General features: G+C 46.4%; 1 protein-coding gene across 1 annotated transcript; it reads right to left on the bottom strand.

Moving 5' to 3' along the window:
• Window positions 1-259: 259 nt before the first annotated feature.
• On the bottom strand, window positions 260-13,336 carry LOC110339725 (H-2 class II histocompatibility antigen, E-D beta chain-like). The gene is made up of 5 exons (XM_040732202.1): window positions 13,187-13,336; window positions 3,984-4,250; window positions 3,019-3,300; window positions 1,316-1,420; window positions 260-858 (listed from the first exon to the last, which is right to left on the bottom strand). The coding sequence occupies exons 1-5, from the start codon at window positions 13,284-13,286 to the stop codon at window positions 842-844; spliced, it is 771 nt and encodes a 256-aa protein (XP_040588136.1). The 5' UTR covers window positions 13,287-13,336; the 3' UTR covers window positions 260-841.
• Between the last annotated feature and the right edge of the window lie 1,362 nt (window positions 13,337-14,698).

Genomic DNA, 14,698 nt, shown 5'->3' with positions numbered 1-14,698 from the left:
GCACTAACAACACATTAGGAAGACTTTTGTTTGGGGGAAAATGGAGTCAGTTAAGCACATGGAGGGGTAGGTAGGGAGATAGTAAGACTGGACATGTTCAAGGCATTCTCTTGAGTTCTCTCTAAATCACTCCTCAAAAAGAAAATGCTCAGAAAACCAGAGTCAGTCTACACTTATTTATTTTACTTCCTGGTTGTGTCTATTTCTCATCTCTATTTAGCAATATGGTGATTCATTAAGCTGTATCAAACTCCACATGTAAGCAGTGAGGTTTTATTAGGTAAGGAAATTATTGAGGGAAAGGTCAAGGTGACAACAGTGTCAAATGCAACCAACAACACACTCAGAAAACCTATTTTATGCAAATCATACATAATAACGCTTAAAATATGCATAATAGAGACCTTGAATTTTCCCTAAGAGGATGTGACTCCTCGGAGATGGTGTGTAAATTCTCCAGCATCACACTGTCATATGCATTACTTCATATAACTATAACTAAATGAAAGCCATGTTGTGGTGATGTAATCTTTCCTCTCTGACTCTTATATCTGTCTTCAAACATGCACGCTCATTTGAGGAAGAACATGATAAGGGATCCTGTCACAGGATGGGTTCAGATGCACCAGATAAAGGACAGGGGTTTACAAGGGGGAAGGACAGGGGAGGGGAGGGACTTCTGTCCGGTGCTGCCAGGACCAGGCAGGGGCTGAGTCAGCCATCAGGGAGCACAGGTCTGCAGGGTCCAGAGCCAGGAGGAGCCAGGTCCTGGGGCAGCACTGTCAATGGAGGAACTGGAGCCATGGAGACAGGGGAAGCTCCTTCCTTCAGCCTTGTCACCTCAGTCAGTCAGGAGTCCTGCAGAGCACAGGGACAGAGGTGTTTCCAGACCTCACTCTGCAGTGGCTTCTCTCATGCCCTCAGGCCTCTCCTGACTCATGGCAGTGACCAGAGAGAACGTCTCACGCTCCAAGTCAAGGCTGCTGCAGAGCACAGGCCTTCGGTAAGTGCAGGGAACACGGCTCAGTGCAAACCGCCTGGCCAGGCCCTGGCAGGGCCCCCATCCCTCTCCTCTGCATTTCCCAGTCTGTTCTTCCAGGTCGGCTCATCTTCCTCCTGTCTACACGTCACTGTTCCTCAGGCTGCACTCAGCAGCCACAGAGTGTAGAGTCCAGAAGTTTTATAGAGTTTGAGGTAGCCCAGGTGACAGGCATCTTCACAGAGGTTCTCCTGATGCCTGATAACAAACCTTAGTGAAGCCACGCCCCTCCCTGCAAATGTTATAGAGACTGTTGGCCCCTACCAGACTCCTTACCTCTCGGGTTCCTGAAGTACATGAACTGTCCTATGGGCAGCAGCAGACCCAGCACGAATATAACCCCACTCCATATCTTGTTCTGTGTAGATGTGGAAGGAGGCCCTGAGGAGAGAAGCCAGGTGTGGGTTTTATCACATAGAAAACGCCCCTCATTGAGGTCCTGATATTCAGAGCACTGGGGAGCCAGACCTAACCACACCTGGAAAGGAATTTCAGAATCAGACAAAACAACGTAAGGGGAAGACTGCAGCAGCCATGAGGGGAATTGTAATGTCTGGTTTGCTTTATAAATCTACGCTGTCCCTCATGACGAAACTCATGACATAATTCCTGCTAGGGCAGTGGCAGCAGCTGGCAGCTGGGTGTGTTGTCTACTGCGCATGTTCGCCAATGACACGGGATCCACGAGTGGTCTCTACAACCAACAGTGAGGGAGCACAGCAGACCAAGACGTCAACCGTGCTACCTGCAGGCTTTTCCGAGGGCAGCAGACACAGACGCAGGTTCAGAGTGGAACAAGACCAAGAGGAACTGAGTAATTGTCACCCAAACCCAGAGTAGCCCTTTGCCTTTATCCTGCTACTGACTGCGTCTGGTCTCAAGGCAGAGTCATCAGCCCTTGGTCCTGCAGCAGCAGAGCCTTCCAGACTCTTGGGTCCCCTGCTGGACGCATCTGCACATCAAACACTGTCAGGAGTGGAGATGCCTTCTCTTGGACCTGTGGGATGAACTGGGGCGGCCCCCTGAGTTTATAAACAACTGGGCCCAATATCTGCAGCTCTGGAGTCCATAGCCTGTTGTGGAGGGCATACATCTTAACGCAGGAGTCCTCAGCACCATGGAGAGCTGCTTGGTGAAATTGGTCAAACATGACATTTTTTGGTGTTGTTTTGTGTTTCCCTGGCTGTCCTGGAACTCTGTAGAACAGGCTGGCTTTGAACTCAGAGATCCATCTGCTTCTGCCTCCCAAGCTCTGGGAGTAGGTTGACCAGTAATGTCTTCACCTGCAGCTCCACTTTACGATTTTATTTTATTTTTTGAGACACGGTTTCTCTGTGCAGCTGTCCTGGAATTTGCTCTGTAGACCAGGCTGGTCTCAAACTCACAGAGATGCAGTTGCCTCTGCCTCCTGAGTGCTGGGATCAAAGGTGTGAGCTAGCACCACCAGTTGTGGTGGTGAACAATGGCAGGATTTCCTGAGGGAGGTGAGGCAGGAGGATCTTGAATTCCAGGCCAGCCTGGACTCCACTTGACACTTAATAGGTGCTCTCTTGAAGAGGTTTGTCTAAATTCAGTTCCTTTCTGGGATTATGGCCTAAACCTTAGAGGTTCACTTTATCGGGATTCTGACCAGAGAACCTAGCTCATGGTGTGTGCTGTACTGGGGATATCTGTCTTCATAGACACATCTGGCAGAGGGTGCCCAGAACCTTCACCCAACCTATATAAATATTTTAATTCTCAATGATTTTCTGTTTGGCTCACTTCTTAATCAGCCAGTTTAAAGGGTGTAGAGATAGAACTAGGTGAGGGATAAAAGCCAGTAACCTGGAAATTCTATGCATCTTTCTCTGTGGAGTAAGCCAAGCCCTCTCCCTGATGGGTGGGGGTTCAGAGGGTCAGAGAAAACTGATAGGAGGGGTAAGCCACGCCCCTCCCTGGTGGGCGGGGACTCCCAGGGACAGGGGCTTCCCACTCACTCCACTCCACTGTGACAGGGCTGCTCAGGCTGGGATGCTCCACCTGGCAGGTGTAAACCTCTCCACTCTGAGGAACCGTCTCCAGCATCACCAGGATCTGGAAAGTCCAGTCTCCATTCCGGATCAGGCCCGTGGACACGACCCCAGCCTTCTCCTCCTGGCCATTCTGGAACCATCTGACTTCAATGTGGCCGGGGTAGAAGCCACTCACAGAGCAGACCAGGAGGTTGTGGTGCTCCAGAGGCTGCGTCTTTGTTGGGTACACGGTCACCCGGGGCTCAGCTAGAGGAGAAAGGGGGGTGAGAGTAAGTCATGAGGGCGGAGCTGTCCTCCCAGGGTGTCTGTCTGTCTGCCTCCGTCCACCTAGGCTGAAGTCCAGACAGACCTCCTAAACCTTCCTGTAACCTTAATCCTGATGTCAGGGCCCGTGGGATCTGAGGGACTCTAATGTTTTATTTTATAGCTTGAAACAATAAATATTCCCAGTTTGTCAACTGAAGGCAGTATAGCTGGTCCACGGGCACAGCACCTCAGTGCACACACCCCTATAATAGCTCAGGGATGATCCTACCCTGGGAAACAGGCGCAGAGAGAGGCGATTCTCAGGGGATTGAGGAAAAAAATCTAAAAAGTCTTCACATTTAGGGCTAGTGGGGTGGCTCTGGGGTGGCTCATTGGGTAAGGGTGATTGCTGACAAGACAGATGAGCTGAGTTCATCTCCCAGGACCCACAGGGTGGAAGAACTCCTCCAGGCTGTCTGGTGATCTCCACACATGTAACACAGCATTCCCTTCTCTCAGTCTCTGTCTTTCTCACCTCTCTGTCTATCTCCCCCTTCACAGACAGACAGACAGACACACACACACACTCACACACACACACACTCACACACACACACACACACACATACACACGCACACACTCCACAACACTTTTACCTATGCACCTCCAGACCAATGCTTACCTTTTAAGTTCAACAGGAACCAATCAACAAGTATGTAGTTATTTCTGCACCTGTCCACAGAGGCCCGGTAATTGTCCAGGACGCCTTTCTGGCTGTTCAAGTCCTCAGCTATGGGCTTCCCGAGCTCAGTCACTGCCAGGAACTTCCCAATGTCACTGTCAAAGTTTACAAACTCTTCCTGGTTATAGATGAATCTGGTCACACTCCTCACACGCTCCGTCCCATTGAGGTAATGACACTCAGCCTTCAGCTGCTCCAGAAAACGTGCTGTGGGGACAGCAACACACTCTATTACAGACTCTCTGGGAGGGGATTCAAGCAATGTCCCAAACTGGGAGGTCAGCGAAGGGAACTATGACACCTACAAGGAACTCACCTCCTGCTCCCTCTAATTCCCAACTGCACACACCACAAGTCCATCTAGATCAACTGAGGCAGAGGGAAACTTGAGTTTTGTCACTGTGGCTGTGATAAGGTATCCTGACAAAGACAGTGTAGGGGAGACAGTGAATGTTGCATGACAAATTCAGAGTACCCTCTATGGGTGCCTGCAAGTCAAGGTGAGAACTTACAACCTCATGTCCAGTCAGGAGCAGAGAAAGACTGAACACATGGGTCCTTCCATCTCTCATCTAGCTTCCTCTTCTCCAATGCTCTTCAGGGCCCCCAGCCTAGGGAATGGTGTCACCCACACATGGCTGAGTCTACCTACATCAGCTAACAATCCAGACAATGGAGGGTAAAAGGGTCAATCTAAGAAATCCACTTTGGCCGTAACACCAGAGCAAACTCTGTCTCTGACCCACTGAGACAGTAAATCAGCCAATCCCTGAGCAGGAAACCAACCAATCCATGAGCATCCCAACTCTGATCCCAGAGCCCATGAAAGAAACACTTCATCCCTGAACTAAGAACCAAAGGAGAACAACACCCTGATTCTGAAATTGGTGTCAAAGAAACAACACTTTGACCCTAGAATCAGAGCTAGTTAAAGAAAGGTGTCCTAGTCCCAAGAGTAGAGCCAGAAAGAAAAAAGAAACACTTCTGCCCCCAACCCCTGAGCAGAAAAACTCCTCCCTGGGATAACTCTGCCTCTATGAAGCCCCATGTAAACCCCTCTGCCTGTACAGTTGCTGTCTGTCCTTTCGCAGCCTGGCCTAGGCAGCCGCCCACCTGGACTCCTCATTCACAAGAAAATCTCTTTGTCCAAATTGTCTAGGGTGAAGATCTTTAGCCAGCAGCCTAGAATAGAAGAACTTGCTGGGAGGTTCCCTCAGAGAACTCAGCAAGACTGTAGCAGAAAAAGTAACAGCTTTTCAGTGGAATCCCAGGAGATTGAACATTTCTGCAGGGGCTCCGTCATCAGCCGACTGGAGCCAAAATAGGGCAGAAGAAGCACTTAGCTATGCAAGAATGTTCAGTTAGGGGAATGGAGCAGAGCTCAGCTGTAACCATTCTCTGTCTAGGAGAGAAGCAGGGCTGGGGAGACCATCCCCATCGCACCCCAGCTTCAGGGAGCCTGGCTTCCCAACACATCAGGACAACTTTTTCTCCAGGGCTGAGCTGTCCTGTTGTGGCTGCAGACTCCAGAGCTGCCCTAGGCAGCCTGCCTCCCAACAAGTCAGGACACCTTTACAGCTCCAGAGCTGTAACACACTGGCTTACAGTTTGGTGCTGAACCCAGGCATTCCCACCAACTTATACTCAGTCCCTCACACATCTGCCCACGGGCCATCCTGATAACGATAATTCCTCATTAAGATGCACTTCCCAGGTGATTTAATTCGAGTTGTGTCAAGTTGACAGTTAAAACTAACCAGCAAAGAAACCATGGAGGACAGGGCCCCCTTCTGATGCTGCCCTATTCACCACCTGCTGTCCCTTCTCATGGGCTCAGGTCTCCACCCTCACCTGAAACAGCATCCACCTAGAACTGTCTGTAAAACACCCCTGAGTACTGGCCTTGTGTCAGGCCTTGCTGCCCCTGGGAACCCTAAGAGGAAAAATTCAATCTGCCCTTTCCACTCTTGGAGCTTAAAATTGTGGGAATAAGGTCTGAAATTATCCAAGTGTGGGAAAATACAAACAGAGGCACTTCTGTTAACAGGGTAAAGAGGCAGATGCCAACGACAATGCATAGAAGGACTCTAAGGACTGGCTTCCCAGGTGTGTGAGCACTGTGGCATAAAAAAAAAGAATAAGGAGGGGAAAATAAGGAGGAAAATGTAATAAAAGTAACCTTGGATAAAAATAAATAAAATTCACAAATCAAGTGATATAAACTGGCTGAAAGGATAAAAAAGGCTCAACTATGTACTGGTTTCAAGAAACTCATCACATTCATGACCATATACAGAGGCTAGGATTGAAGGCTGGGGAAAGTATAAATGAGACAAAGTAACAACGCTCACACCACGTTAAGCAGACTTTACATTCTAAAGAATGAAAGAGACAAAGGAGGTCTTTGCACATTGATGCAATGATGAATTTAGCAAAACGACTTAATGGCTGTAAATAGACACACATGCATACACCTGACCTGAGAACACCCAATACATAAATCAAACATTAATAGATCTAAAGAAAGAAATGGACTCTAATGCAGTAATAAATAGGGTTGCAAATATCCCATTCTCCTCAGTGAACAGAGAATCATCAAGGAAACTGCTGACTTTAACTACAAGGCACAGACACAGGACACCTCCATGCAATCACAGCAGAGCGCACAGCAGTGCTAGCAGCGCCTGCACATTCTGAGCTGTGAAATAAGGCTCAGTAAATTTCGCAGCAAAATCCGTTCATGCATCATGCATCATCCCAAACCAGAATAAAGTAAAAATACAATTAAAAAACAATTAGGAAAGTGGAGACAATACAACCAGATATGGATTATACAACATGCCTCGACATGGCTGATTGAAGAAACTAAGAAGCAAATAAAGAACTTTCCAGAAAGAAGCAAAGATAGCCATACCACATATCATCTACAGGTGTCAGCAGAAGCAGGGATTTTTTTTAGAGTCATGCACCATTGTATGTTTATTGTACAAAGCGGTGGTTTTCACACAGACATTGCCAATCAAATGTAGCATGTACTGTGACATCTTCCTGGCCTCTTTCCCTCTTCTGTCTGCCCCGCCCCTTCCTGGTGATTTCCATTTTCCAGTAGGTCCTTCACCTCAGTCAGGCTTACTCTGCTGCTGTGATGGCTGCCACATCTGCACTGTTTCCTGAAAATGGTACCAGTTAAATTTGTCCATTTATCCTTTCTATGGCTAAAGGAAACTTTTTTAGTAACAAATAAATTAATTAAAAAGAAAATGATATATAATAAACAACAACAAAAGCCAGTGTATCTGAAGTAGTTAGAAAAGCAGAAGTGTTTTCAGTTAGTTCCCAATACAAGGGTTGTGAGACACTGCCTTAAAGGAGTCTGTGTCAAACACTGGGCAAAGCCCAGAACAGAGGGAGAAATCCCTAATCAAACACGGCCCACAGTAACTGAATCAAGAAGAAATATAAAATCGAAATAGGCCAATCATATGCAGAGTCTAGGTCTTGATTGTACTGTTGGAGTCTATGAAACACTGGAAGAATTGTTTCCCATTGTAGTTAGACTCTTCTAAAATCTGAAAAGGAACTGAAATACATAGTTATATGTGAGGGCAGAAGTCCCTGACACAGACAGACAATTATCCAGCCAAAACTAAAGGCAAGTCACTGCCTTTTGTACAAAGGTGACAATAAGTCTCCAGCAAATGGAATTCAAGAGCACATCAAACATTCCTAGGTAGTGTCCAAGGATGACTCATCGTCCAGATGCAGGGATCCTCTGCTGTATGTAAATAAATAGTGACACACCAACAGGATAGAGGTGTAAAACAGCAGGGCCATTTCAACAGATGCCAGGAAAGGTTTGATAAAGTTCATGCTGTATATGACGAACAAAACTGAAAAAGAAATAAGTGAAAACGATACTCATGATATATAAAAATTCAGTTGTTTTAAGAGTGGGTGGGGCTAAAGTCGATTCTTCCTGGAACCCGCAAGATACAGAACTTCCACACTCACTGGTGTTGCTCACTGAATTAATGAAAGCCTTTATGAAGTCTATTAAATATTAAAAGTCAGAAATATCCAAATAGAGAAACCTAAATAATCTACCAAAAAGCTGTTAAAACTGATACATTCAGTGAAGTTGCAGCCACAAAAGTCAGCAGCACTTTCTGTAGCAGTAATGAACCTGTTGAAAGAGACCTTTAAGGACCAATCCTGGGGCTGGAGAGGTGGCTCAGTGGTTAGGAGCACTGGCTGCTCTTACACATTGAGGACCTGGGTTCAATTCCCAGAACCCACATGGTGGCTCACAAATGTCTGTAACTCCAGTTCTTGTGGGATTCAGTGCCTTCTTCTGGCCTCTATGGGCACTGCATTCTTATGATACACAAACTGCAATGTTAAACTGCAGGTTAAGCCACCCATATACACAAAACTTTGTTTTGAGACAGGTTTTCTCTGTGTAGCTCTAGCTGTCCCGGAACTCACTCTATAGTCCAGGCTATTGTACCAGACTTTTCCTTTGGGGCCACCAACCAGTTCTCAAATCATGACACAGAGACTACTTATTAGTTATGAATGCTCTGCCTAGCTTAGGCGCATTTCTGGCTAGCTCTTTTAAACGTAAGTTTACCTGTTCTTCTTTGTCTTTGTCTTGGGGCTTATTACCTTTCTTAGTTCCATATAACTGTCGCTGCTTCTCTATGTCTGTCTGGCTTCTTGCCCTAGGCGTGTCCCTCGTTCTCTCCTCCTCTCCTTCCTCTTTTCTCTCTCAAGCTTAGATTTCCCCTCCTATTTATTCTCTGCCTGCCAGTCCCGCCTAACCTTTCTCTGCCCAGTTATTGGCCATTCAGTTCTTTATTAGAACAACCAGGCAGCCAAGGTGAAACAAATGTAACACATCTTTTCCTAATTAAACAAATGCAACATAAACAAAAGTTACACAGTTAAAGTAATCACAACAAAAACAAGTGTAACGCATCTTTCCAGAGTTAAAATAGTATTCTGCAGCATAAGCCAATGTAACACATCTTTGCCTAGTTCAACTAATATTCTACAACAGGCTGTCCTTGAGCCCACAGGGATCCACCTGCCTCTGCTTCTGTAGAGCTGGGATTATAGGTGTGTACTACCACTGCCCATAAGATAATCTTTTTAAACTTGAGCCTCAGAAACCCAAATAAGTCAATTAAAAACACAGGAAAGGGAATTCTAAAGACAGCTCTCTGAACAGGACATAACATTCAAATGGCCAACAAGTGTTTGAGAAATACTCCGTTTCACAAACCATGAAGAACGTGCAAGCCAGACCACAGTAAAATATTGTCACAGCAGGTAAGGGGGCTCAGCAAAAGTTAACAAGCGCTGGTGAAGGATTCCACGGTGTACACACACTGCCTGGAAGCGATGGGAAGCAACCCGAATGAGTCAGACTCAGAAAGACAAAGGCGACGATTTCCCACTCGCTCATGAACTGATAATCCAACCTGGATGAAGAACAAAGTGTGTGTGTGGGGAGGGGTCACTAGAGCGTGGGGACCGCAGAGGAAGGGGGGTGACAAAGTTGAAGGGGGACCAAACGGAAGTGAGAGAGTCGTTCTTGCTTTTCTGCAGTGGGGTTATCATTACGGAGTTAAAACAATCTACAGTGCACACCAACATGGCTAGAAGAGAAAGGAATTCCAATGTATACACGGCTGCATGCACACTATGTCAGCAGTCACCTGTACACATACTATGTGAAGAGTCACCAGCCACCATACACAATGATTTGTGGGGAGCTCAGAGATAGCTCAATGGTTAAGAGCAATTGCTGCTGTGACAGAAAGAAAACCCAGGTTTGGTTCCTGGAACCTGCTCAATCAGGTAGCTTACAACTGTCTGTAAATCCAGTTCCAGGGGATTTGATGTCCTTTTCTAAACTCTATGGGCAGCTTCACTCATGTGCACACACACACACACACACACACACACACACACAATGTAATGTGCATTCTTCCCGCCAGCCTGGTCTCAGAGTTGCATCAACCACAAATAACACACAGAGACTTTATTAGTTACAATGCTCTCAGCCAATGCCCAGGGTTTCTCATTGACTAGTTCTGTCTTAAGTATTAACCCATGTCTACTAACATATATATATATATATATATTTCTATAAGTACTTATCTTTCCAAGGACACCATCCTGATGAGTCCTCTCTTTCTGGGATCAAATGGAGACTCTCTACTCTTGACTAAATTTCCCAGAATCCTCCTCGTCTCCTAGTCCCACCTATCTTGCTTCTCTATTTGGCCAACAGTGCTTTCTTTATCAACCAATAAGACAAACATATGCACAGAAGGATTTCCCCCATCAACATTAAACACTAATAAAAGCAGATCTTCAATATTTGTGTCATGTCAACACAATATAGCTCAGGCAAATACAGTGATAACACATTTTAATAATTGCATCTTATCGTGTGTACGTGTGTGTGTGTGTGTGTGCATGTGCCTGTGTGTGTGAGTGTGTCTGTGTGTGTGAGTATGTCTGTGTGTGTGTGTGTATGTGTGTGTGTGCCATGACACATGTTTCGACATCAGGACTTCCGTTCTCTGCTTTCACCATGTGGAACCGGGGACCAAATTCAGGATGTCAGGATTGATGGCAAGTCCTTTTACTCATTAGCCTTGAGATAAGCTTCTGTTTTTATCTCAATTGTATTGTTTGCTTTTATTCATGCATAAGTGTGTGTGCTCGTGTGTGTGTGTGTGTGCTCGTGTGTGTATGTGTGTGTGTATGTGTGTGTGTGTGTGCTCCTGTGTGTGTGTGTGCTCCTGTGTGTGTGTGTGTGCTCCTGTGTGTGTATGTGTGTGTGTATGTGTGTGTGTGTGTGCTCCTGTGTGTGTGTGTGTGTGTGTCTGCTTGTCTGCATGTGGGCCACTTGCATGCAATGCTCACAGAAGTCAGGATAGGGAGTTTGGTCTCACGGATCTGGAGTTACAGACAGTTGTGAGCCAGACCATGTAGAAGCTTGCATAAAACATTCCTTCCAAAAAATATGTATTGCTGACACTGAGGAGTAAATTCCAGAGCAGACAAAGCCGATCTTACCATTCATAAATCCCCGAGGCCCTTCCTGATGGAGGGACAGTTAAAACATTGTGTGCATACAGGTTCTGTTCTGTGTCCTCCTGTGGTTTATCAAGCAACATAAGCCTCCTTTCATTCTGTCGGGGTGACAACCTTAAGAAGACACTTGCACAACTTGAGGGTGCAGGACACAACAATTAAGAGAATGGGGGCCCAGCCAAGCACTGGCTTGCTGTCTGAATGCAGATTTTCACACTGAAGTTCTGGTCCTGATTTTACATAGAAATCAGGACTGAAGAGGAAGGGACACATCTGATGCTTCCTCATTTTCTCCCAGCACAGGGTCCCCCGCCTTACCCGTCCACAGCACCAGGAGGTGCACATGTGACTTCACAATCAGTCCAGAGGTCACAGCTACTCACTGTAGAGGCCTCAATGTGCACTAAATCTGCAGGAGCACTGAGAGCAAGAGCTGTCGGCCATGGGGGTTTCCATCCAGATGTCACGTGGAGCATGACCCAGGTTTAGTTGTAAGGGTTGGGCTACCACAAAGAGACTTCACCCAGAAGCCTCCTGGGGACCACAGGACTAAGGCCACCACAGAGTCCCCATAAGGCAAAACCAAGGATATCCATGGGAGAGGTTCATCACTGGACTACACAGGGGAGCAGCTGGGTTGAGTGGAGCCAGATAAGCCATAGGGGGAGGCTCCCTGATACCTGGAGGAACCACTCCCTGGTATTCTGCAAGAAAGAAAGACATGAATTTGGAGTCCTGATGGTCTGGCAAGCAATGTCCTCTAAAGTTAGTGTGTTGGAAATCCCATGCCCCTCACAACTGAGAAAACAAATAAAATATTAGCTAGTGACTGTTTCATGGGGACTTATCTTAATGAAAGGGGTGATGACTTCACACATACATACATATGAACAGATTTACATCTTAGGTGTTGCATCCTGGCACTGGGAAAGCCCAGAGGTAAATACCAACAACTCGACATGGATCATGGAGAGACAGTGAGATGAAGGAAGCCAGAAAGTCTGGGGAAACCCTGGCAGACCAGTGGCCTTTATTTGCTGATTGGCTTCTAACCAGAGAAATGTGAGCAGCCTTCAAGCTGGCTGCACCTCTGCTTGGGGCACAAAGCTTGAACACTGTGAAACTGTTGATTCTGACCACTGCTGATATACAAAAATATAATTTCATATCTAAAACCAGTTGAACCCTCTCCCTTACACTCAGGCAGAAAGGCGGCAGGCGCTGGAGAAACTGTGGGCTAGTTCCAAGTAACGCGGACACCATCCTGTGACAGGTTGTCAGGGGAACCGTTAAGTCTTCAAGGCACTGAAGAGCACACCATGCATGCACCTTGTCTAGGTGACTGACACAAGGGTTAAGTTCCAGGATGGGCACCAGGGTCCCTCTGACAAGAGAGAGAGAGAGAGAGAGAGAGAGAGACAGAGACAGAGACAGAGACAGAGACAGAGAGACAGAGAGAGAGAAACAGAGAGACAGAGAGAGCGCCAGGGTCCCTTTGACAGAAGAGGGAGAACACTGACTACTTCCCAGGACAGCACCTCCACCACATGGTGCAGGACTCATAAACTCTGGGGTTCAGGAAGAAGAGAAGATGCCATGATCCCCCCTGGCATATTAGCCAGATGTATGAATGCCACAGACCCCAGTGAGGGCACAGAGCCCCCCAATTCCTCTTGATTACTCATTTCCTTCTTTCCTTTTTAAAAAACATCATCTTCATATTTTTGGAGAGGTTCTTGACATCTCACTATTGTAACACCCTGATTTCCTCATCTTTTCCAGCCCCTAGGAAATGTGATGTCAGGCTGGAGGGGTCTCATGAGGAAGAAGGAGGACAGAACTCATGTGGGATTCCATTCACAGGTCTTAAAGGAGCATCCAAGAACCTTTAAACGGAAACAACTTGAGATTCCTACTATTGAAAGCAGTCTTCAAAGAAAAAAATGACAATTTTAAAAGACCTAGTGTTGACCAAATGAAGCTAGTTCTCTGCCTTCCCCGCCCACAGCAGCTACCCTGAGGCGTGCACTTACGTCGGGGGTCCCTGACCAAAGCCACAGGAGAGCTCAGGGCCATCAGCATCAGGACCGCAGCTGCCACACAGGGGCCTCTGGGGAGACACAGACCCATCATTGTGGAGGAGAGGATGGTGGCCAGAGAAGCAGGCCAGCCTGGCTGTCTGGGGACTGTGAGTGGCTCCGCCCACTGGTGCCTGGCTGGGCACCTCAGTGCAGGAGAACCAATCAGCAGCAGAAGGGGGCAGCATCATCAGTTGGGGGGCAGAGGTTCAGTATGAAGGTCTTTCTGAAGTTTCCAGGTTCCTTTGTTAAGCAGAGGGCTTCAGCTGAGGGCTGTAAAGTTTAGATCAGTTTGCATCTGCAGCTCCTGAATGGACATCGTGCTGAGCCCCCTCTTCTGACTCAGGTCAGCCTTGACACTGTCAGTCTGCATAGGAGGATTCAACCTGTGGGAGTCCCTACTGTGGTTCCCATAGCGACTTCCCCATTCGCTGAGGGAAATCCCTCCCTCCTTCTTCCCCTCCTGCTCTATTCCCAAAAAGCACAGAAGTCTTGCTAGTGGATGCATATAAAGTGTTTGTTTAGGAAGACACCCACTAATCATAAAGTATGATTACAATAAATAAACACAATCATACTGTTTGTGAAATGTGAACCTCGTATTTGTGGTGATATATTATGCATGATTTACTAAATCTTCAAGCTGAAGACCAGAAAAGCAATGCATCTCCACCCAACCTCAGACTGCAATCCCAGACTGCTATGCTCTCCTCAACGTGGCTGGAGAATGAATGCCAGCTCTGACACCTGCTTCTACTGTAAATAACTCTCATGAGTTCTGGGATTAAAACCGTGTGATCCCAGGTGCTGAGGTCATGTTTATGTGAGCTGTTTCTCTTTAGAATTGGGTCCATTTCATGCAGTTCAGTGTGGCCCTGAATTAACAGAGATGCATGTACCTCTTAATCCTGAGTCCTAGGATTAAAGGTGTGTGCCTGGCTTCTATGACTTGTTGCTGACTTTGCTTTCTGAATCCTCAGGCAAGCTTTAATAAGTCATGAATAATATATCACTGTACATACTGCAAAATAATTACACATGATATTACTATAAACACAATGACTTAGATTAAGAATGTACTTTGAGTGACAGTGCAGTATAGGAACCCCGATATTAATTCACTGTGTTCTGATGGTCACTCTTTATCTTGACATTTCTCAGGGCAGAATTTGCTGCCCCACAATGAAAATCACTGGAACTAATTGACCAAGTTTTGGGGCAGCTGACTTTGTACTCAGAGCTGTAACAAAGACTTTCTTTTAAACTTGAAATAAAAGAATTTTCTGCATAGAATATATGTTGATCATCCTTCCCCTTCCCTCAATTCCTTACAGCTCCTTCCCACCCCCATCCTCACCCAGCTTTATGTTTTCTCTATCCCCCCTCTCAAAATGAGCAAAACAAAACAAAAATCAAGAAACAAATATATCCACCCAACACGAGTAAAATGAAAATCAAAACAAATAA

The sequence above is a fragment of the Mesocricetus auratus genome, unplaced genomic scaffold (assembly GCF_017639785.1).
Source record: "Mesocricetus auratus isolate SY011 unplaced genomic scaffold, BCM_Maur_2.0 Super-Scaffold_100027, whole genome shotgun sequence".
NCBI classification, from domain to species: domain Eukaryota; kingdom Metazoa; phylum Chordata; class Mammalia; order Rodentia; family Cricetidae; genus Mesocricetus; species Mesocricetus auratus.
Note: the sequence above shows the minus strand (reverse complement) of the source record. Positions and strands in the feature narration are given on the sequence as shown.

Coding starts and splice junctions, on each gene's coding strand:
- LOC110339725 (XM_040732202.1), bottom strand. CDS start 13,286: ATGATGGGTCTGTGTCTCCCCAGAGGCCCCTGTGTGGCAGCTGCGGTC. Junction 3,301..3,983: donor GTTCCTGTTGAACTTAAAAG/GTAAGCATTGGT, acceptor TTTCTCCTCTAG/CTGAGCCCCGGGTGACCGTG. Junction 1,421..3,018: donor CCCTGTCACAGTGGAGTGGA/GTGAGTGGGAAG, acceptor TTCTCTCCTCAG/GGCCTCCTTCCACATCTACA.